The sequence below is a fragment of the Populus alba genome, chromosome 17 (assembly GCF_005239225.2).
Source record: "Populus alba chromosome 17, ASM523922v2, whole genome shotgun sequence".
Lineage (NCBI taxonomy): Eukaryota > Viridiplantae > Streptophyta > Magnoliopsida > Malpighiales > Salicaceae > Populus > Populus alba.
In genome coordinates, this window is record NC_133300.1 from 11,579,318 (window position 1) to 11,604,934 (window position 25,617).

The 25,617-nt window shown below is 28.9% G+C and overlaps 2 protein-coding genes and 1 non-coding gene across 4 annotated transcripts; 1 reads left to right on the forward strand and 2 right to left on the reverse strand.

Annotated features, from left to right (window-relative positions):
* Positions 1–1,009: 1,009 nt before the first annotated feature.
* On the reverse strand, positions 1,010–1,969 carry LOC118031881 (protein NRT1/ PTR FAMILY 2.9-like; the record flags this gene model as incomplete). Its single annotated transcript, XM_073405541.1, has 2 exons — positions 1,010–1,285; positions 1,821–1,969. Coding segments are annotated over 2 exons (396 nt in total), but the record flags the coding sequence as incomplete, so codon positions are not given.
* Positions 1,970–16,892: 14,923 nt separating this feature from the next.
* On the reverse strand, positions 16,893–20,742 carry LOC118031834 (uncharacterized). Of its 2 annotated transcripts, none has more exons than XM_035036329.2 (10): positions 20,385–20,742; positions 20,222–20,283; positions 19,769–19,912; positions 19,437–19,547; positions 19,131–19,335; positions 18,878–18,936; positions 18,160–18,212; positions 17,855–18,077; positions 17,454–17,562; positions 16,893–17,331 (listed from the first exon to the last, which is right to left on the reverse strand). In XM_035036329.2, exons 1-10 carry the CDS (start codon positions 20,605–20,607, stop codon positions 17,069–17,071), a joined length of 1,452 nt encoding a protein of 483 aa, XP_034892220.1. In that variant the 5' UTR covers positions 20,608–20,742; the 3' UTR covers positions 16,893–17,068. The 2 variants fall into 2 exon arrangements, with proteins under 2 accessions (XP_034892220.1, XP_034892221.1); XM_035036330.2 differs by having other exon boundaries at positions 16,893–17,328; positions 20,385–20,740.
* Positions 20,743–20,786: 44 nt separating this feature from the next.
* Positions 20,787–20,859, forward strand: TRNAA-AGC (transfer RNA alanine (anticodon AGC)). The gene has a single exon. It is a non-coding gene; the product is annotated as a tRNA-Ala (tRNA).
* The last annotated feature ends 4,758 nt before the right edge of the window (positions 20,860–25,617 follow it).

The window sequence follows — 25,617 nt, forward strand, 5'->3', positions numbered from 1 at the left end:
CAAAACATTATGGCTACAATACAAGGTAAATGGTAAAGTTCTTAAGATAGTTTTCTGTGAAGTTTTTTATACCCATAATACTTTTGAAAATGCATCATAACAATTCTTAGGATTATTTCTAACTAATATATATATTTTACAGATGATATTTTTATTGGTTTATTTGGTTTTCCCATTAGCACTAGGAGTGCAAATAGTTATTTCAAATCAATATTTCTATTTGAATTCCTTTACATCCTCCCTAATGAATACCAATCCTTGATCATTTTATGATTGTTTCTGGCAGTCCAAATTTATGAATGATTTGTTCCTTAATATTTGATCATAGTTTCCTAATTCATTGTTCGATAAGAAATGGTTCTAACCTATTTGGTAAAATAATGTGTCGCTATCAAGATGCATAATACCTTTTTTAAGAACACCTCAAGTAAAATAGTTTTTTTAAGAAATAAAAATGAATGCATCCCTTTCAATAATATGAATGCTTTGATCAACGACTTTCTTCTCGACATAATAGATATAAGAATTCTTCACCACTAAAATACATAAAAGAAAAACTAATACTTAATTACTCGTGGACAAGCTAAAAGAAAAATTATGGCGCGTATATTTATTATATTTTTATTTTTATTTAAGTGGCTCATGGGATGAAACAAGTCGTCCATTATTTTCTATGCACTCAGGGCTATCATTTGTTTTCTTTTACTAACTCTTATTTTATTTTCCTTGTCTTTAAATAGTTTATTAACATGTGAAACCCTTCTCTCTCTTTTTGACAATTGAATTTTATTCAAACTGATGGATCAATCTATAAATAAACAGTCCAACAGTTGATTGGTTTTTCTATTTAGTTACCGATCGAGTAGAGCATAAAAGGACAGAATAAGCGCCTGATAAACGCGTGAAGTGAGAAGCAATAATTGATTCAAGCTCTATAAATGCATGAATTATATATCACATATTGTGAAAAGTAAGACCTACAAGTCAATAGTAGAGGTATTTTGGATTCAATACTACATCTACCGGTCTTACTTCAAATCACCACGCAAGTGTAAAATGAGATTCCTTGCATATTTTATGGTCTTTTCCAGTTGATTCCTTCAAATCAACAGTATTGGGATTGAATTGATCAGCTGCTCCAAAGGCTAGGTTGCAGGGCCGTATGCCACCAGCTCCGATTACCAAAAAGGCGAACGCACCTCCTGGCGCACACTCTGGAGGGTGCAGAGTGGGGATTGCTGCTGTTGGCATTAACGCCACCATTCCCTGAATCGAAACAGATGAAAAAACAAATTAATATGGGAATTCATACTAGATATATAGTACATGATACAAAAAGCGTAGTATAAGAAAAGAGCAGCCGTAATAATTATATACTTGACGTCGTTGGGAAATAAAAGAAATTTATCTTCACTGGATTTACTGCCAGGAACTCCGTGCAGACAGGAATACTAAAACAATTGTATATATAAATTATCGACAGATCAATTCGTGGTGTCTGAATAAAAACATTGTGTGCTGTTAAATGAAGTCTTCTTATGAAACACTGAACATGACATAAGTAAACAAGTGCAAGTTTTAGAATGAGAACCACGGATTGAAAGAGTTGAGTAACTTTCATTATTTCGTGTTTGAGTAAAATAATTTTTATTTTATAAAATATAATTAACAAGTATAAAAAGTTATTGTCGTAATGATTGCAGCTTTGTCAAGATACCTGCAGTGGTCGTGATCATTTGAGTATTAAAAGTCAAAAGCAATCAAATGACTAATTTATGCTGCTGAGTCTTTTGGAGCTCTGCCTGGACACTGTAACTCACACAACCACAGACCGAAAGAGTTTTCTTTTGCAGCAGCAACAAGAACATGAACCACCCTTCATGTTGAAAACTGTAGTCAGATACACAACAAGATTTGTTGAGGAGCCAACTGTGCCAAGCTTCTCAAACGTCTCATTTCCTGCACGTATTAGTGGTGAACCATGTGGATATTAGAAAGCACCGTGTGTACGTATCTTAACGTATTATTCTTTTTTTTAGTTTTTAGTTTAATGTGGGTGTCCGGGCCAGTTTGCGCGCACCTCGACTAATCCCACGGGCCCTGAAGTTAACGACCATGTAAGCCTCCAGTGACCATCATATGAGCAACCTAGGGCTCGAACTTGAGACCACAGAGGGAGCAAACCTCTTGATCCCAAGCTCTTACCACTGGACCACCACCTAGATAGTTATATCTTAACGTATTATTGCTTGACGGCGACTGGTGACAGGGGCTGATCATGTGATTAAAAAAAGTCACAAGCTTTGATTTTGAGCAGCTGGAATTGACAAGTAGAGAAAATGGCAGATCAATAGGATCGTTCATGGCTAAGAACAGTCGTGTTTGTATCCAATACGAGGCTAGCTCTCCTCAAAGACGGGGAAGCCATGGCACCAACTAACATTCTATGACTTATGTCGATATCCTAATTTTCTCTCCTTCTTTCGCAGCTAACTTTCGAAGATATATCTCTTCTTTTTTATGTTGATCTCTATATGAGATTGTTTGCTTAATATATTACTTATTATTAGTTTTTTCCTTGAAAAATTATAATTCAAAACTTAATCACCAGTGGAGCCCTTGCGAGTAAAATAGAATGTGAAATTCTCAGCTTTGTTTAACCAATTAAGAAAACTATAAAGCAAGTAAAAACAAAAGAATTAAAACAATAAACATACAAGTGTAGGATATTCACTTTGACTTGGTGATCTACTTTATTTAAAAGAATAACTACTTATTGACAATAAGTTATTGTATGAGCCCCACAACCATCATTATGTGGCCAGGTATCCAGGATTCATGCAATGCCTCATGTTTTTAATTATATAGTGCCATAACCCTCACTATATGACAAGGTAGCCAAGATTCTTGTGTGGTTATCCATCTATTCTTCCTTGTAGCTCGCATCAATTAGTAAAATATCTATTATGCTCTTTCAATGTCAAATGAGTTTTTTTTTTTTTATTGGCCATTTTTTGTCACTTTTATTTATTTACTAATAGGTTTATTTGGTTTATTTGGGCTTTTTTAATATAACAATCTCAAATGTATTTAATTTTTTATAATTCTACGAATAATATCAATTATTGGTGAACTTCTTCAAACTCCATATCAAAGTTTAAATCAACCATTAAATGTATCATCGTGACCGCATGCCTCTAAATAGCTTTTGTTTTTGCTTATTTTTATAATATATTTTTATATTAAGCAATGCCATCTATAAGGTTGTAAATATTTGAATATTTAATCCCTATAAATCATTTTCTGATATTCTATCGCATTCCTTCCAGAATTAACATAATGCATTCTTACTCTATTATGAGTAAAAAAAACTTGACTTTTAGAGTCTTGAAATAAAAGGCATAACTTTCTATGAACTCTCTTGTGTCTTGGACCATCATACCTAAATGAGTTAGTGTTACCTCTAGTATGATTTTATAAAAATAATCATAAAAATACATCCATTTCTTTTCAACTACTAGTGAAGTTAAATGGTATTATAGTAAACTAGTAAAAGATAGTTATAATTTATGCTGAACCAAATAACATCAGTTTTACAAAGGTATTAACAACATTATTTCCATGTTGATTACTATACTTGTTGATGTCCCTTGTTGACTAGTTATCCTCCCTATAAAATTATTTGAAGTCAGCTATCATGAGTTTTTTAAGAATTGAATATAGCATGTCAATCCATTTAGGATATGGATGATTATATACAAGTATGGTTGTATATCCAACGTCCAACTCTATTTCCTTTAAGTGTTGGGCTAATTTAACCTTATCAACTCTTTATATTTTTTCTTAGTCAATAACAAGTCCCAAGGGTATACAAAAATTAAAATTTCCTTATTAAAAAGTAGATTATAGGAAACTAAACCACCTAAGTACAGGTTGAGTTAGTTGTACATAAGGTGGCTAGGTCATTTGATTGGGACTACTAATAGACTTGTAAGGTATGTGGTACCTCGTGGGCTATCGTGTCTAAATTAGGATGAGCTTATTATGGTACATATTATATAGACACGTGCTTCCCAAGATGAGGAAAAGAACTTCTAAACATTCCTATTGGAATTTTGTTTCATGGAAATATATCCTAAGAATTGTCATGTAGAAACTAGCTATAAATAGTACCCAATCAACTTTGTTTGAGCTCGTTAAAGATTTGATTGAGTTGATTGGTCATAGCTTGTATGGTTTTGTTAACTACCATAATATTGTTATTGTAAGTTGTTGTAGCTATAATTTTCATCTTTAGTTACATAGCCATTAAATCAACATTGGATGAATTTAAGTTCTAATAAAATACCTTCATAAGAAAGTATTACTGGTTATTGGAGTTTGACCATATTAATTGTGACCATATAATTATGTTGTCAAGTCTCTAAAAAATATAAATAAGGTATAATGGAGGTATAAAAATACAAATGTATTCACTAGAAATTCATAAAGCAAACAATGTTGGGAAAGATGGGAGTGTTACGGACAACATGTGACTTTATGGTTCTTTTTAAAATCAATTATTTGTTAATATAGGGAATTAGACATGGAAAAGCATATGGTATGTTTGACGGAGGTTGCTCCATTAGCTTCTATATTGGTGAGGTGACTTCTTTTTAGACTCTTTATTTAGTTGTATGGACCAAATAATCATCAACAATTATAACCATGTTTTTACCAGTTTATTTTTTTAGCATGATCGCTACTTCATTATTTTAACGAATTAGTCTTACAAGGCGTGCGAATATATTGATCAATTCAATAACCTCACTAGTATAATAACAAAACTAGTCCCACTATTATTGCTAATATGTTGATTGACTAATGATATTCTTTGATCAATATATTAATTGTTATACATTCCTTTTTTATAATGAAGAGAAACTACAATTAGAAATTTAATTCTGAGTGAAAATAGGTAATAGTCTTATAAATTGATGTAACCATATTATTCGATAGTTTCACTCATATTTAACTAGTGTTTTACCCATGTTATATATATATATATATAATGTCTTGATATTCTTGATATTGTTTTCTTTTATGTTATGAAGGCACTTTTGGATGAAAGATGCAAAGGGGAGTAAATTGAAGGTAATTGACAGATTTGACATTCAGTCGATGTTTTATGCAAAGCTTGAGTTCTAGAGGTTGAAATGAAGTGATTTGAGTGTCACTAAAAATCTAACATCTATACCTTTTTGTAAATTTAATGCAAGAAAAATAAAAAGAGAAAGATCATGGAAATCGCATCCTTCAAAGTCAAATCTCGTAGTCTGTCAATGTTGACCTTCGCCCATTCAAAATTCAATATCTGGAGCTTCAGAAGTCCAATTGATGAAAACTCAATTTTGTTGGATTCCTGACTTAAAGAGGTATCAACACTCAAAATTCCAGCCAAAAAAGATGTCATATGAGGAAGATATTAATTTTCAATGATGACAGCTGAATTCTACCAGTAAACAAGTTTCGTAAAGGAACATGTCCAAATTATGTTTCGAAGCATCTAAACCATTGTCCAAGTTTTTATTTCATCAATTTAACTCCTCTAAGTCAAATCTTGAAGATTTAATGCAAAACTATTTCTTCTTTTTAGGAAAATAAGGACTGGGGTTTCTTAGCATATAAAAAGAAAGAGAGAAGGGAAAGAGGGCAGAAAGGGGCAGCAGCCAGAAGTGAAGAAACACAAACTCTCCTCTCTACAAACCAAAAATAATGTTTTCTTCTATCTTTAGGGGTAGTTGTTACATAGATATGCAAAGCTAAGCTCGTTTTCTTGGTTGTAAGGACACAACAAACCTTCAGATTTCAAGAATCATGAGATTTATTCTTCCTTTTATTTTCAATTTATATTATGAATGAGTATGATTGTTTTTCTATGCATATTTTCTATGATTGTTGTTGATAATTGCTAGAGCGGACTCTAAGTTATTATTGTGAACAATCTATTGTTGAGTTTGATATCAAAACCAGAGTTGTGATATATGAACTTGTGAAGCAACTAAGCTTGATAATTATGGCGAAACTACATTATTAAACTTAGGAAGAACACTCAAACAAAGGAACACAAGTTGCGGATAACTTGATTGTCAAGAGATCAATCAATTTATCTAGTTCTTAGGGCTACCATTGAACTAAATCATTAATGCGGACATTGTGATTTTTTGTTGGTTAGGGTTAATTATACGGCGAATCCATTAATTAACCAACAATAGAAAAAGATAAAAATTCAGAATATAAATTGAAGTTTTGTTTCAAGGATTGGTTCTAATTTCCGTTGGTGGATGTGTGCTTGCGACTAAGGTTTATTTTCTTGATAAATTTTGGTTTTAATTGATTTTGTTTGCTAGTTTAATTTCTTTCATAGTTTAGATCATCACAAATCAAAACCCCTTAATTGCATAACGTATAGCATAAAAATTTGAACTAAATCTTCTTCGTGGGATCGACCCCTTGCTTGCTCTATACTATCTTATGTGTTGTGTTTTAAGCTAGGATAATTAATTTATGTGACCGCGACATCGCAACATAAATCAAACAAATTATGGAATTCTTAACTTGGTTTAACATGTTAAAAGGTCAAAGAGTAATTCCTAGAACACTGCAAACTAAGTAAACCAAAGAATATAGCAATAAAGATAAAAGAAAGAAAGTTGAGAAAGTCAATTATGAGTTCCAAGAAAGATAAAGTGTAAAGATGTAAAGAGAGATAAATTTATTAAAAGATTGTAAAGAAATTATATATATTGGATTAACCATCTTTTTCAGCTGTTAGATAACCTATTTATAATGATACAAAGATTGAGTTCCGGAAAACTATTATTCATAATCCTATACAAATTGTTTATGGTATATTAGGATTTTATTACTTGAATCCTAATACAATTCATACTTGTTATTCACATGCATTTTCTCCTAGCAAGTTTATGTATTAGAATTCTATTTATATTGCAATGTTTGAAAACATTAATATGTTGAACACTCTTGTTCTTAATAGGAAATGGTTATTAATCAATATCTTGAATCTTTATTTCTTTGATTCAATGTCAATTTCAACTATTTTAATCGATTTACAAAGTAGACAACTACTCCTCTTGATTAAATGACATGTGATTATTTATTTTTTATATAAACACTTATATTACCATTAACGTTTTGGTCCTTAAAGAAAATAACATATTTATTTGATCCAAGATATATATGTTAAAATGAAATACAATGCCTAACTTATATAATACTCATTTGATTAAGCAAGGATGATGTTCAAATAACGTTTTTTATTGATTGCGAGCTAGCTAGAAAATGTGACTTTAAAATGGTTAAGAAACTTGTTAATTAAGTTTTAAAATCAAAATCATAATTATAAATATGGCCCAAGTTATAATTTGGTCCAAGGTTTAAGTCACGTGTTGGGTGGATCAATTTGTTTTAGGGGATTCAGTCGGGATTAATTTGTTTTATTTATTATTTTTTAAAGCTAATATTTTTTTCAGTTTTATCCTTCAAATTTTATTTAATTAGAGGTTGGGCTCTCTTTGTTTTCCAACTTTTTGCATCCTTTGCTTTTTTAATATAATCGGGTTATATTGAGTATTTTTATTTATTTGTTTTAATAAATTTATTTTTAAAAATGAATTTTGTTCAAGAGTTAAATAGGATTGATTGATTGAATATAGGCGAATGATCACTTTCTTTTGTTTTGTTTTTTGGTTTCTTTTTCCGAGTCGTTACTCTAGCGACCCATATGACTTCTTTCGATGTCGTCATACAGCCTTTTATAGTGGGATTTGAATCATCTCAACAAGCTCTTCTAGTGGTGAGTGATGTCCACAATGGGATGATGGTGAGTCTCTAGTGATCGTTTCTTTTTTCTCCTTTCCGAGTATGATATCAATGGCTTGTTTATTTTAGTTAATTTTTACCAAATGTTTTTTGTACAGTTCATCTATTATCGTTGTATACGATTTAAATCAAATTATTACATTATTTGATTTTATGAGATCCGATAAAGGTAATAACTCAAACATGAGATTGTTCTTGTTTTATTTTTGTTTTATTTTTTAAAATACTACTTTTATCTAAACATTCCTATTATACATTAAAAAAATTGATTGGTCTCTAGTGTAGCACGAGTCACTAATATAGTATATAGATAGTCCATACATATGTGATGCTGCACATATCGATATGATGATCTACCAATCAACCTTCACCACATTTCGATACCACTTTAACTGGTTGACATAGCCTTTCATAGATAACCAATAAAGGCACGGCTTATTCACTTAAAACCATATAGTAGGATTTTATTATTAAATTATTCACTTAAAACCAGCATAACGTGTATTATATATAAATCTTGTCCACTTTCATAGAAAAAAATTGCTATAAGAACATAAACAAATAGCAAATTATAATCAAAATAAATAAAGATGAGTGCTTGAGACTTCTTAAGCATACCATTTACTTATTCCTTTAGCAAGACTTTCAGAGGTGTGTTTTTTTTCTTCCTTTACTAGAAAATTTTTTTAGCAAATAATAATTTATCTATCATCTTTTCTAAGAAAATGGTATAAATAAGGTCATAGTCTTATGTAAATAAATTACATATTAATTTCAAGTAGTTTTTATATCTTATTTTATAAGAACAATTATTTTCTTTCATAACAGAAAGAATATAATATGTATTAGTCTAAACAACTCTGATTAATATCTTATTTTAATAGAGTATTAATTATAAATATTTAGAAATAATGCTTTAATGTAAAATAAATCTTATAATTATAAAAACTTTATAATTTTCTTAACAAATTACTTCCATCCCAATGATTTTATCTTTACTCTAAACTTATTAACCAAACATTTATGAATATTAAAAATAAAGAATAATTTTATAAATAAAATTATATGTATTGCATAATAAAATCACTATCATATATAACCAATCAATTATCTATAAAACATATATACTAACATTCTATGTATCCTTTAAAAGAAGAAAGAAGATTTACATAGAATGTTAGTATATATGTTTTATAGATAATTGATTGGTTTTATATGATAGTGAGTATAAATAAACATGTAATGAGAAAATAAAATTAATATATTTATATTAATTATATTAATTTTCTTAGTCTTTTTCTTAGTTTCTTTTGAATTTATCTACTAGTAGTATTGTGTCATATGTAAAAAATAAATAGATAACTATTTTTCTTAGATGGAGTAGAAGTCTTTTCAGTCTTTGCACGTAGAGTTTTTTTAAAGCAATATAATATATTTAGTATTTATTATTGAAATTATCTTGAATACATATTTTTTTATTTTCTAATCATCTATTTCATATTTTTATATATAGTTATGGATTATGAATTTTTTTTTATCTTTATAATAAATTCATTTAAGATAAGTTATGTTGTGATTTTTTTTTATAATTAATATGGGTTTCTAGGTCAATTTATACATACCTTAACTAATTTTATAAGTTTTAAAATTAATAATCATGCAAATTTTCAGTGTTCATCGTAATAGTAACCAATAGATTAAATCTAAGACAAAAAAAAAAATATTTAACCCCAAGCTGAATTATATTGTTATTTTATGGCCGGTAGGTTACACCCGATTAGTTTCGATTCTTTATCCACATAAAATAATATTTATAGCTGTCATTAACACAAAAATAAATAAATAAATAAATTTTAGACACCACCAGCAAGCCAGGGCTGGGTACAGCCTTGATTTGTTTTTTGGCTGTACACTGAAAACAAATACAGCAAAAAACAAATACCACCCAAGCATATTCTATAATTCTTATTCTAATCTAATTATTGACCAGTCACTGTCAATTAAATAATTTAAGAAAGGGTCAAAGATTGTTAACAAACGCCTAATCTATCTACCAATATAAAATTAAGATACATAGAAAAGCAAGACAATAAAGCAATGATTGAGAAATTGATTAAAAAGTTGTTTGTTTTCGCATAGAAACATTATTTTTAAGAAATTTAATATTTTTACTTGTAAATTAAAATTAATTATTTTTTAATGTTTTTAAATTAATTTAATATAATAATATTAAAAATAAATTTTAAAAAATAACTACATCGTTGACTGACTGGGAGAGTATGCAATTTATTCAACGGGTAAGCCACGAAAACGCGGAGATGAACAGGTCTTTCAACCTTAAATGTGTGTGTGTGTGTGTGTGTGTGTAGCCCTCGAATCTCATCAAAAGATTTTAAAAATTGATAGTTCCAAAACAACCAATGACCTCCCAACACGCCGCAAGTGCAGGGCCGGTATGATCAAACTGGCCGTCATGATACGATAGGCCAAAAGGTGGTCCTGTACTTGACTGTCAATCTTGCGCAAGGTCTACATCAAAGGTATTTCTGATTTATATATATATATATATATATATATATTAAAGAACTCTAAAATGCGTGGTGTTTTCACTATAGCAGCCACTGTAGTTTTTTTTTTTTTTACATCAGTTCTTTTTTTTTTTACATTTTTTTTTCTTTTTTTTTACCCATGTTTTTTTTTTGCAGCAAGTTTTTTTTTTATACCCAAAATTGATTTCTTCTTCTTTTTTTTGTTTTTTTTTTAAAAAAAATTTTGTTTCAAAATTATCTTTACTAAATTTTTTTTTAATATTGAGCTGGTTGAAAATTTAACTATGTAGTTTTTTTTTCTTTAAAACATTATGAATTGCTATAATATTCTCATACATTGTTTTCTTTTTTCTTTTTATGATTTCTTTATTTCTTTTTTTCTTTCAAAATGGTCTTTGTAGATTTTATTTTTTTTTATATTAAGTTGGTTGAAAATTTAACTTTGTAGTTTTTTTTTTAAAAAAAAAAAAAACAATATAGATTGCTATAGTATTTCCCCACATGTTTTTTTTTTAATTATCTTTATCAAATTTATTTTTTCAATATTGAGATAGCTGATAATCTAGCTTTAGCTTTCCCCACATGTTTTTTTTTTATTTTTTTATTTGTTTTTCTTCTTTTTTTCACAATTGTCATTTTTTACATATTTCCTTTTTTTTCAGAATTATTTTTGTTAATTTTATTTTTTTACTATTGAGCTGGTTGAAAATTTAGTTTTTTTATTTTTTTTCTTTAAAACACTATAGTTTTCCCCACGTTTTTTTTTTTTCGCTTTTGTTTTCTTTTTTTTACATGTTTTTTTTTCATTTCTTTTACCCAAAATTGACTTCTTTTTTTTAAATAGTATTTTTTTTCTTTAAAACACTATAGCTTTCTCCACGTGTTGTTTTTTTTTTCGCTTTTGTTTCCTTTTTTTTACATGTTGTTTTTTTTCATTTCTTATACCCAAAATTGACTTCTTCTTCTTTCTTTTTTTAAATAGCCTTTGTCGGTTTTTTTATATATTGAGTTGGTTGAGAACTTAGCTTTGTATCTTTTTTCAAAAAAAAAAATTATGGATTACTACAGTGTTTTCCCTACATGGTTTTTGTTTGGCTGTAGTGTTTCCCCCACATGTTGTTTTTTAAATTATCTTTGTCGAATTTATTTTTTTTAATATTGAGTTGGTTGAGAATTTAGCTTTAGCTTTAGCTTTCCCCACGTTTTTTTTTTCGTTTTTTTAAATTTTCCCCATGTTTTTTCATTATAATTATATTGTATTATATTATATTATATAGCTGTTTTTTTCTCTTTTTTTTTTGCTTTTTAATTTTTTTTAATGAATGTTTTTTATTTAATTTAGTTTGTTAATGTTTGATGAGTTAACCTGATTTGACGTGTTATTTTTTTCATTTAGTTTAGTTTGTTAAAGTTAATTTTCTTTCTATTTAATTATCAAATTTCCATACTTTTATGACACGTATCTTGGGTTTGACGGGTTAACTTGGTTTAATTAGTTAACCCGGTTAATTCTGGGTAAACCGTCATTTTTTTTTTCTATTTAGTTATCAAACTTTCATGACGTGAATCTCAAGTTTTACGGGATAACCTGGTTTAAAGGGTTAACCCAAGTAATACAATTTTTTTTCTTTTTCTTCATTGGTTTTTTCCTTCCTGTTGATTTTTTTTCTTTGTTTTTTTTTAATTAATCTATTTAATTATCACACTTTTATAACACGATCTTATAGCCAGACTCACATCCAATATTCTTGGGTGCGGTGTTGCAGACAGGCTCACTTAAACTTAGGTCATGCAAGTTTAATTTTATTATTAATATTATAAATATTACTTTTAGGTCAGGCGTTATAGCCAAACCTAAGATTCTTGGGTATAACTTTACAGAAAAACCCACGATTTTTAAATTATTATTTTTTGTAATATTTTTTATGCAAAAAAATGACCCGCGGCATCGCGCGGGTCAAGTGTGTGTCTATATATATATATATATATATATATATATATATATATTGTATGATCTTTGAAATCCTTTATGTGTAATGAATTTTTTATTTATTTAATTATTTTTTTATTATTAAATTAAGATATTTGAAACATATAGAATTAATTTTAAATGTGCTAAGATAAAAATTAGACATGTAAAATTAAATTACTTTTTGATATTTAATCGTCAATGATTATTATATGTGCGATAGGAGCTCCTCTTTGAAACAATTACACTAGTTTATTTATGAGTATAATTTGAACTCAAAATCATATATTTGATATCATGTTTTTTTGTAATAAAATTCAACTTATCTTTAAAAATAAAATAACAAATTAGAAGGGTAATTGTTTTGCAAATAAAAAATATTTTATAGAAAAATATTTTTTTTAAAAAATATATTTTATATAAAATATTTTATAATTAACTTCTTTAGTTCATTTATTAAAAAAATATTTTAAACTTGTGAATTTTATAAGTATTTTATGGACATTGAACAACTATTTTAATTACCACCACACACCTATAATTCATCATCATCACAATGACTACCACCACCATCCCCAAGGCCACAATCTCATATTTATTACCATCACAATCACCACTCTCATATTACACCATCACCACCATTTTTTTTTCTATTTTGTCGTAACTATCATTATTTTTTTTCCATTGCTGGTAGTAACTTCAATCATTATCATTTCACCACCATCGCATTTTATCATTATATATTTTATGCAAAACAAATGCCCTCTAAATCAAAATAATTTACTTTTTTATTATTAACATTAATTTGAAATCTTAGTTTAAAAGAAATAAGTTATTTTCATTATATTATTATATAAAAAAATTTGTCAAGTGTTAAAATATAAATTATTTTGGGTTTTACATTGATCATATGATAATAGCACCACCGTCAAATGTTATAAATATATAATTATTCTTGTAAAGTTAATTGATAATATGTTTAAAATAAATATAATAAGATATTACAATAAAAAAAAATAGTATAATTTAATGCTTTGTTTAATTATTGATTTTGATTATAGAGATTAAGTTAATATCTAGAGATGGAAGTAGGGATAACAAAGGGGTAAGTTGGAGCCAATATTTTTCTCACCCACTCCCCTTTAATATCTAAATTTTCTCCCCCTACTCTACCTCTAACCCTATCAGATCAGATACAATGGATATCTTATCAACCTAATTTATTTTTTTAACTAATTAAAAAATATTCAAAAATTAGATTCTAAAATTCAATTTCACTTATAAAATCATGTATGTCTTGCAAATTATAAGATAAAAAATCCATGTATTATATTAAAAATGAATACAACTCCATAAAAATTTATTTTTAATAAAAGTTAAAAAATAAATGGGCCCAGTCGAGTGAATTTCTCACTCACCTATAGTTCAAACTAAATTAGATTTTACTTATTTCTAGTTTGATTCTAGACAAATCATTTAAAAATCAAATCAAACTAAATTAAATGATATTATTAGATATTTAACAATGATTATTATTATTATTTAATCAAATATAATTATTTTGAATTCATTCTTATGATGATTATTTATTTATATTTATGATAAAGCTGAAAAATTCATCAAATAACAATTGACTAATGTTACCAAATTTTAAATGAATTTAGTAATAAAATCATTCTAATTGAATTTTTGTTTTTTTTGTGTTCAGATTCCATAAAGAACTCTTAGAATACAATACTTTTTTTTTAAGTACAATTTAAAATTCAACTTTTCTTACATAGTTTTTAAGAGAATGAATTTTTAGAGAAGAATCAAATTGTCATTGACTAAATTTATAAAAGAAAAACAAATACCAAATAAGTCATACTACAAAAATGAGAAAATACTTAAGTAAATGAAAACCAGGTTTTTTTACTCCTTATATTTTTTATGATGTATTCAATGACCTTTACTTTGAGACCGACGCTCGACTCTGCATTAAATTATAACTTTCATGCATTTTTTTTTTTAAATGAGATTGATTTGAAAAATCATGATCCGTCACTTTTCAACACAGTTTTGATGAATTTTCTAATGAATTGATAGCATACTTCTTTGATTTAATGATTTAAATAAATTTGACTTAACAAGAAATAAATAGACGTAAGATGTACCAAACTTGGACACAATGCACTGAATAAGTAAGATTATCAATAAAAATTAATAATTAACGTTCAGGTGGATTTTGTAACAAAATTAATTCGAACACAATTTTAAATAACATAATAAGCATTCTCTATAAATTCATATAGACCATTCCAAACCTATTTAATTCATGGATACAAATTTTTTTATTAAATTCTTCATTCAATGAACCTTGTTTTTTAATATTTATATGCAATTTAAGGATATCAAATAATTTTCAAATTATATACCATATATTTAGGGGGTGAAACACCTTTTTTACTTCTATAAAGTTTAAATCTCTTATTATATAAATATTTTAAAACATACTCCTTTTATTGACAATAACTACTTATGATTTATTTTATTTTAAATAAATTATAGTTTTGGAGAATATTTTTATTTCTTGATAACACTTAATCAATTTGAGGCTTGTAAGGTAAAAATAAAATAATTATTTCAATTTACATGATAGATTATAACGCAATATATTAATATATTTCTATTAGAAATAAAAATAAAAAAATATTTTTTTATAATTTTTAAAATAAAAAAAAATTCATTAAATGATTTTTTTTATTTAAGTAGATATTCATATATATCTTAATTAATTTTATAAATTTTAAAATTAATAATGATGTAATATTATATTAATAATGACATAAATATAAATGGAACCGAAATGAAATTAAAAAATGAATGACTTTTCAATTAAAAAAAATAAGATGGTTTAAAAATAAATTAAAAAATTGTGCAAAACAGGAAAGCAGAGGAGTTGGTCTGCGCACGCCAAGTTTGATTTTTTTGGGCCTAGATGGCACGTCCTAGCTTTGAAATGATTAAAAAAAACAAAAAAAAACTAGAGAAGTGATGGATGATGTGACGCAACGTGACATCTACTTTTACCACTTTTGATGACTTTAAGTTGACTGGAATATCACGACAGCTGGTTTAGTGGTAAAACTTATTTTTTAGCTATTTGTTTCTCGCTCCTAACTCCTTAAATTCATTTTAAAAATAAAAAATAAAAAAATAAAAAACTATTTTTTTCACCTTATATTGAATTTCAGTTAATATTGAAAAGTTAAAATTATAAAACAAAATCAAGATACAAATTATTACTAATCCCATTTTTATTTTTTTTATTAATATAAATATTATTCACATCTCAATTAATTTTATATGTTCTGAAATTAAATAACTATTTAAACTTTTAATATTTTAAATTTATAAAATTTAAATTGATAAACTAGAAATCAAATAATTAAGCTAATCTTTCTTCTTTTATCATACAAGAGCTTAATAAGCCAAGTGACTCGAGAATAAGACGGTGCCATAGCTGTTTTGGTGGCTTGAACTCTTCTCAGTACTTCTGCTCTCTTTTTATATTATTAGAGGCAAGGAATAATTTAATTAATAGTGTGATTACGATTGTTTTTTAAATAATTTTTTTGTGTTAAAATATATGTTAATAATATTTTTTTATTTTTTAAAAAAAAATTTTTAACATCTACACATCAAAATGATTTGAAAATATTAAAAATATATTAATTTGAAAATTAATAAAAAAAATTAAAAATTAAAATGTTTTTTAAAAATTACTTTTAAACTACCAAAACAAACAGGCTTAAATTTAATAATACAGAAATGAAGTATTGGGATTAAAGTGTTAAGAACATCTAGAACGTGTAAAATATAATACTAGTTTATGGTAACTCACTTATTAAAGTTTTAACTTTAACGACTAGGATTGAATGAACCCATTACCCATCCAATGGTTCTTATTAGTCTTCTCTTTGCTCTTTGAACGAGGGTGAGCAACTCTCTAAGTATCAGCGAGTCATTCCGCGGAATAATGGAAAAATTATTTCCTTATGGGTGTACCCACCTTACCTTTCCTGCATCTGGGTAGCTTCTGAAAAGTTTATTAATGAAAATATTCTCTAATTGAAGATTTAGATTTGATTTTTAAAAAATATATTTATTTTCGTTTTGGATCAAAAACAGCTTTTAAGAATTATAAAAAAAATTAAAAATATCTTATTATTTAATAATTATATCAAATTTAATTTTTAATTATTTTTTTTCAAATCATTTTCTTTTAATTTCAACTCTTCAAATTTAAATTTAATTTAATTTTTTTTATCAATTTTAGTTTTTATTCTTTAGATTATAACTTGTTTTTTCTTCTTTTTTTTAATTAAAATTTTTTATCCATGATTTGATTTATATTTTTTATTGCTATTTTATATAAAATAATTAATAAAATTAATTTTTTTTTTCTGAGAAGTTTGATTTCATTTTTTTAATTATTATTTTTTTATTTGAAATAATTTATAAAATTATTTTTTTTAAAAAATTTCACCCTTAATATTTTTTTAAAGAGTTCCAAATGAACTAGGTTTTTCAAAACACACAAGCATTGCAGAAGTATTCAAAGTTGCATTTGTTACAAATTTACAAATGCAGAATACAAAAGGTTAAAAATCATGCTGTAATTCAAACTTCATTGAAATGGAACTGGAATACCTTGCTTCGTGTTCACGATGGCCATTGCCAGATACCGAGTACCCATTCCAATGGGCACCTGTTCATCAGGTCCCTCCCAAAATGGGGCTTCACCTTCACCTACCAGACGCCAGTATCCTGTCCTCAGGGAATCAGCTTGTTCATCTGTGCAGTTCTGCAGCAATGATTCCACTCGGAAGTTTATGCCGAGAGCACCAAGAAATTGGGACTGAGTAATTGGTCCATGGACAGAGATATCTGCTAAAATCGTCATGTAATAAATGAACAAGTTTCCACTATTTTTCTTTTAGAAATCCTGTTTTTAACTGCACTCTCGAATTCTAAAAGAAACGACGTAAATCCAAAATGATGTATAACCATACCTGACACTTCCTCAGCAGAGTGCCTGATGGAAGCAAAATCGACATATGCACTGAGATCAGCTGACCCGGGATTATCGAGTATGTTGACGAACTTGTGTTTCCTAATTGCCTGCACAGATGTAGTAAGGGAAAGAATAGAAGGGTCTAGAGTAATAGATTGAATCAAACCAGCACTCAAAGTTTTCAGTGCAGTGAAAGTAAACCCAACGAATGCAAACCTTCGGTCAACAGTGCAATCTTTCTATCCCTGAGGAAAGTTTGAAGAAATAAAATAGAACATGAAGGAATGCACTAGTTTGTGGACAGATAATTGAAAATGTTTACAAGCACATCGATAAACCATGCAGTCCAACAGACATAATGGAAGCACTTGCACCGAAAACAATGGTAAGAGACTTCACCTGCAGACTATCTGAGACGACACCATTTAGGCCATAGTCAATAATCAGGGCCCCTCCTCCATCACAGCTTATTCTGTCAGCAATAGCATGTGTCAAATCCATAGCTTTGGGGCAAACCTCAATATGACTAAGCTTCTCTATTTCTTCAGGTGCAGCCCACTTGCAGCGCTTCATTAAATATAGAGTTGCTGGTGTTGGCTGTGGGGATAGAACAAAACGAAACCTAATCGATATACATAAGAAATATCAATCTACAGTTATCTGCAAAAGGATTATATCTCTAAGATTAAACTACAAATGCTTACATTGAATCTTCCGAAACATCAACCATTTTTTCACACCAGCCACGAGAAGCTCTCTGCAGGTGTTGTCAATCAGACTGATTGGTGAGAAGAGAAAAGCAAAGAATATGATAGCCAAAAACCAATGACAAGATAAAGCAAGGGAGAGTAATTTGAAATATCTTTCTTCTAGTTATGGGATGAATACAAAGTAAAAGTTTGAATTATGACTTAGAAACTGGCTACACACTTAGAGCAATATAACAACTTACAGTAAAGTTTTCCATTATAGAGAAGATGAGACCAAAATTACAGAGAACATGTTATCACTTTGCAACCTCCATGTTGAGAAACAAACTGAGATAGCTCAGCCCATTGTATTTTTCTGTTCTTCTCTCATTATATTTCAGTGATATTTATCCTATCCTTTCTATAAAATTATTTTAATATTTCTAAAAAGTAAGTCGATAAGAAGCTTGAGTAATATCAACTAGTACAAGTGAAAGAATAGTTAGAAAGAGAAGGAATATGGAAATCAAGAAAACAAGATCCAAATAGCTAAAAATTCAAAGATAATGAACACTATTTAGAGTTCAGGAAAAGAAAATGCATTAAGCATTCTGCAGAAAGGATCCTAAATATCAGATTTATGCAAATAATGGATTACACAAGTACTAATTAACTGTAACCTGCACCATTTTTTTTAGGGCAGAGTGACACCAAGAGAACCAATAAGACTAACCTGAAACTGATGCACAGGTAGAGCATCGTAAAACTCATGGGCAATGATAATTGATGGCACTGAAACATCACAAAGAAACATGAATGATAATCAGAGAAAAAGCAAACTGTCACTTTACAATGTTGGAAAAAGAAAATAAACTGCTATCCCAAAAATGTGAAACTAAAATAAAATTAAGAACTCATTCCATTCAAACAATACAAGTCTGAAACTTATCATTCAACTAAAGGAAATTTAAAATATAACTACATACATCCTGATGGAACCTGCTCTAGCAAAGCATGCCATGACACAAGTGTCCCTGCCAACGAGCTGATGGTCCTTTTTTCAACACCATCACTGCTATCGTCTTCATCTAAACATTTTAAGTTGTGATGCTGAAGCTTCTGTAACATAGGACTACATTCTACCAAGTGTACATGCAACGATTCTGTGAAGCTCTTAAACTTTGATGCACCCTACAAGGAATAGGCATGCTTATTCAATAAAAACCGAATAACTTAAAAATTCTAAAGCACTATCTTATTTCACTAGAATCATCAGAATTGTGGTGATATACACGCAGAAGATCAGCCATCAGAGTTCCTCGTCCTGGACCCAGCTCAACTAGGTTCACTTGTTTTGGCCGTCCCATTTGCTCCCAAAGGCACATGGCCCATACACCAACCATCTGGTATTACATCAAAAGGGTTAAATTATTTCCTCAGATAGCAATCAACCAAGAATTAACAATTGAGGTAACCAGAATTGAATATCAAACAACTACAAATGCTCTTTCAGTACAATGACTCCCTAACTGCCTTGATGACCTTAGAAATGACATATAGGTTTCACAAGTTCCATGTAACTCAATCACACAAGTATTCCAAAGTTCAACAGAAACTCATTTACCTCACCAAACATCTGGCTTACTTCAGGAGACGTAATGAAATCACCTTCGGTTCCAAACACATCTCGACTAATGTAGAATCCAAACTTGGGATTCGTCAAAACTTCTTCCATATACTCTGCCACTGAGATTGGGCCACCTCGGAACTGAAAAACCATCCACAACTTCCAATAAATTTTTCAATAACAACAGCACAAAACCATACTTTTCATTGATGGCATAATGAAAATTTTTGCATCCATTTCTGAAAAGAGTTTCAAAATCACATGTATCTAAGTTCCAAGCTACAGCATTTCCTGATAACCATATTAGGGTGAAAGTGAACGTCTTTCATCAATCCATCAACAAAAATCTATTTAATTGTAAGAAAAAAAATTGAAGAGAAACAAACATAGGTATTTTAACAAACATAGTATCTGCATTTTAAAAAGCAATAAAAATAAACTGGTGGGCACCTTGATAATGCCTTTAAGGTGCTTGACAAGCTCAGAATCCGATGTGGGTTCATGAGAATGCTCTACAATAGAGTACCATAATAACCATACAAATCAAAGAAAACAAATCTGAAGAAACACCGCAAAAAAAAAAAAAATACGAGTATGAGATGAGAAGTTGGACCAGGTTGATTATATAGGTCGGAACGGTCAATGGAGATGGAGGTGCTAGTGGGATATTGATCGGTAACCTTGTCGTCGACGAAAGCAGTGGTGGGGCTTTGTGATTCTGAAGAAGAAGAAGACGAGAAAAGAAGAGATTTAGTTAACAAAGGAGAAGAAGTTTTAGAATTCAAGAGGAAGTGACGCCAGGTTGAAGCTTGCTTTAGTAAGTGTCTGGTAATCATTTTTGATATATTTGTTATTTACTTAGCTTTGCTCGTTGGGGATTTCAGGTTTTCTTTCTCTTTATTTCACTGATGAAAGAGCAAGCATAGCACAACCTGAGAGCGTCAGTTCGAGTGTTCCGATGATTCGCAATTCAAAATTTATTATTATATTTTATTACCCGTAGAAAATATGTGGCGGGGATGTAGCTCAGATGGTAGAGCGCTCGCTTAGCATGCGAGAGGTACGGGGATCGATACCCCGCATCTCCATTTCTTCTTCTTTTTTCAAAACAATTCTCCTCCGGATATTTAATGCTCCCAAAACTATATATTTCATAAGATATTTATAAGTTTCATAATTTTAAAAACTATATATTTAGTTATTTATCATAGTTTTGAGAAACTATATATTTGTATTTTATTTTTCAAAAAATTTTATTTATAACTTAACCATTTTTTTTAATAGTCTTTGTTTTCTCTCTTAACTAGAGATTTACTCATAGATATATGTTTTATTTCTCTTGTCTTCAAGCAAGTTCGATCCCACTTATCGTGTGTCTATTCAATATTGATAAAGGGTGTAACATAGGGTTATAATTTAATTAATTATGTTTTATATTTATTTTCTAGAAATCATCATTTTGAGTCCCACAAATCTTAAAATTATTAAAGATTTATATGATCGTTAATTTCAAAACTCGTAAATTTAGTTGAAATCTTTATAAGCTAATCTGGTCATCCATATTAATCTAAAAACAAGGATGAAATTGGTAAAAAGAGACAGTGATGAGGAAAGAAAAGGTGATAAACTGCCCAATTAATTCTAGCACGATAAAGATAGATAAAGAACGAGTTTTAAGGAATGAGCCATTGTCTTTTATAAAAGATAAAGAGAGAAATAAATCGAAATGTTTCTTATGTATATTCAAAGGTGAAGAACACACAATGTATACATAGTGTTTTTGAGAGGCTATTATATAGGCTATGAGGTAATCTAATCTATGATATAATATGACACTGCAATTATGACATTATGACACTGAAAACATCTAAGAAATTGCTAGCAAAGTTATATGGCCGAGAGTAGGGGTGAGTAAAAAAACCAATTAAACTGAGAAAACCGAAAAAAAATAACCGAAAAAATCAAACTGAAAACAAAAACCGATTAGAATATTTAAAAAAATATCCAGTTTGGTTCGGTTTCCAGTTTTATAATGCTTAAACCGGACAACCTGAACCAAACCGAACCGGTTCGGTTTAGAAATAAAAAAACGCTTTCTACTCATTAATCCTAGCAAATTACAGTTCACATAGCCGCCCCCTCCCTCTAAAACAAGTATAAATAACATATTTTCTTCTAACCTTAAATTTCAACATTCCCAGCCGCCTCTCTCCCTTCTCTGTCTCTCACTCTCAAATCTGTCTTCTTCTCCAAATATTGCAAAAATCTTTATTTCAAAAACCTATTATCCTGTGCATTTTTGCCATTCTTACGTGTTCACTCTCGTTGGGCTCTCTTGTCTGAGTGTGTGCTGGCTTTTGCCCTCTCCACTTTGCTTTCCTTTCTTTTTTGGCAACTCTAGTCTCTCCCTATGCTGGGTTTTCTTGGGATTTCAGAGAAACTAAGATCTAAAAACTCTGCACTCAACAGTTTCTGTATCAATGCTATTGATGTTTTTCTTGTCTCTCAACTCTCAAATCTGTATTCTTCTCCTCCATGTTTTTTGATGATTTTACATTTCAATAACTTTTGATTTTCTCTTTATTTTTTTGCAGTCAAATCCTTTTGTTTTGTGTATTTTTTTTGCTGGGTATAACTTCTGGACAAGGAGAACAAAATGAAAATTGGAGTTGATTTTTTGGAAAATGGAAGCAAGTATAAAAATTTCGGTTTTAACCGGTTTGGAAGGGAAAAAACCAAACCGAAATTAATCGGTTTGAACCGGTTTTTGGTTCAGTTCGGTTCCAAAACTAAAAATAAAATAAAATCGGTTTGGTTGTTTATTTTGAATCAAAACCGGACTGGATCGAAAATGCTCAGCCCTAGTCGAGAGATTCTAGTGTTCTAAAAGATCAATTAGAGGAGAGGAGAGGAGATTGTGTGGTAGTTGGATTAAGAGTGGTTATTGAATGATCAAAATTCAAAGTGTCCTATGTTCATTCATTGTAAGGATTTTATTAACTCTAAATAACTTGATAAAAACATTAAGGGTTCAACGCTTAATGTTTTAGAGTTAATAAAAAATTTTAAAAAAATATTTTATTAATTCTAAAAAAAATTATATTTTTAATCGTTTTAATGTGTTGATATTTAAAATAATTTTTAAAAAATAAAAAATATATATATTTTAATATATTTTTAAATAAAAAATATTTTTAATTATAATTGTTATCTCAATATATTAATTGCTTAAAAGAGATTCTTAAGATGTGGTTGAAGGATATGCGATTTCTAAAATCACTTCTCTCAAATTGGCACATTCACCAAGGTTTTCATTCTAAACAAGCAATAAATCAAATAAAAAAAATCACGACAATTAATTAAATTAAAGTTGCCCAAACCATACTAATTTCTGCTAAAACCCTTTTGTGGTGGTCTCAAATCCTTCAAATAAAGAAACACACGCACTCTCCAAGTCCCTTATATGCAGAGTATATCTTATTCTCGGCAATTGGCATATATGCTTGATTAGGCATGCTAATCATGATTAAGCCATAATTGATCCCCAGGCTTTAGACTTGTTCTAACGTCTTGATATCAGGATCGATATCCCTGTCAGCAGGAGAGGGAAACTGGAGAGCTTTGCTGCTCTTAACACTGCAGAAAGCCTTGGAACCACGGTGGGCATCATAAATGAAGTGGGCAAAGAAGAGAACTGCACTGCTCACAATCGCAATGCCATACATGAGGACAGCCACCGTCGGGCCCATAAATGTTGAGAACTGATATGCAAAACCAAACATTATAGCTGATGTTAAGCTCCATATAGTAACTCTCAACAGCTCTTTCTTTGGCGATTCTTCGTCGGAGGGCAGGCGATTAAACACGGTTAAGCAGTGGTCTACGATGAAGTAGCCGAAGTAGGCAAAAACTATAAACGCCACCATTGGGATGTCATTGTGCATGTATGCACGCCATATTGTGCGTATGCTATTGAATGTGAGGTAAAAGTATGCAATAGACTGTGTATATCTCAGGCTTTCACTGCAGATGTTGCAGCTGTTTCTAGCAAGTGAGGTTGGGTTTTCGCCATGGAAATGATTTGGCAACATTTTTGAAAATTTGATGAATTTCTGGTCGGGGTGGAAGGAAAGACTAACTGGAGAAGAAGCTGGTTATCTGGGTGCATGGTGTTTTAACTTGCTCTTGATTATATAAATGGATGTTTTGTGATCATTCCAAGAAACTACATGGAACTACCATGGAAGAAAGATGTTTCTAAAAAGTCTATCCATCGAATGATAAAAGGTGAGGAAGACGCGGAGAATATGTATTTCCAAATCTCTTCATGGCAGCAGCAAAGAAAGGAGCGCTTGGGACCAAAGATGAACCTGCTCTGAATCTTCCTGGTGGTTTATTTACGCTGTTTTCTGGGAACTTGTCGTGGTCAATACATTTAAATGAAGTCCCATCATGACCGTCCGTTGCTTCGTGTACCTTTCGCTCTTTGGGCTTTAATGAAGTTTAAAGCAGGCCGGGCTTCAAACAAGAGAAGGGACAATTTTGGAGATATCAATATTGTATACTCTAACACCATAAATACCAAGTAGATTCAAATCCACCTATAATTAAAAACAAAAAACCAATATTAATAAAATTCTTTAACATAAAATTATTAATTTTTTATAATGAAACTAAAATATATATATTAATCTATTTTTTCTGATTTATACACCATTTAAAACACTAAATAATATAAAATAAGTTATATAAATCATTCATATTTACTTAATGGTTATTTGAATAAAATATAAATATTATTAAAAATCATTTTGTGGAGCATGTGTTGCACATGTAAGCGTGTGGGCTTTTTGCATTTTGGGTGATACATACGAGGTTGTCTAGTCACCAAATATTATTTTTCATGGCAAATTTGGTGGCCCATCTATAATCCAGTAGTGCATGTGGCCAATGGGTTTTTGCTTTGGTGCTCGTGATTTTTTCTTTTTTCTTCTTGATTTTTGCGCATGACTCTTTAAAATTTCAACGCGGCTCTTAAATTATTTTCTCCTTTATATTTGATTCTTATTTTTTTTAATAATTATTTATTTTATATGTAATAATTTATCAATTTTTTTTTTAATTTTACCCTTCTTAAATTTTCTTAATTTTCAATTTTATATGAAATAATTTGTTTTTTTTTATTTTTCACCCTCCAGTTTTGGATTATTTGATAATTAAGTTTAATAAATTTATTTAATTTTCTTTCAACGAGATTACTTTAGTATTTTGACCAATGATTGGATTGAGTTTTTTTTACCTTTTTTGGTTCTCAATTTTTGTTCTCATTTTATTTACCATCATTGTGTTTTGTTATTCATATTATTAATTATCGAGCTTATTAAATCTAATCAAATTAATGACTACAATCTCATTTTTTTTTAAAAAAAAATTTGGTGTGGTTTTTATAGAACATTTATATCACTTTAAAATCTTTTTTATGTAAAAAAAAAAAGTTAGCTCGGGACGTAACACAAGTCATCTATCTAACCTAATAAATAAAAAAATTTAGGTAAATTAGTGCTGATTCACTGTTCATTTATATAAATGAACAATAATACTTCTTTCCATGCTAAACTTTTTATCTACTTGTACCTTGATGAGGTAAATTAAGGAGGTGTTTGGAATAGCAATAAATGTTGTTTTTTTAAAATGTTTTTTTTTTTATGAATACATAAAAATAAATTATTTTTAATATCAACATATTAATATGATCTAAAAATATATAAAAAATTAATTTAAAATAAAAGGCTCAAAATTTCATGAAACAATAGTTGCATAACAGTCATGTACACACATTATGACCT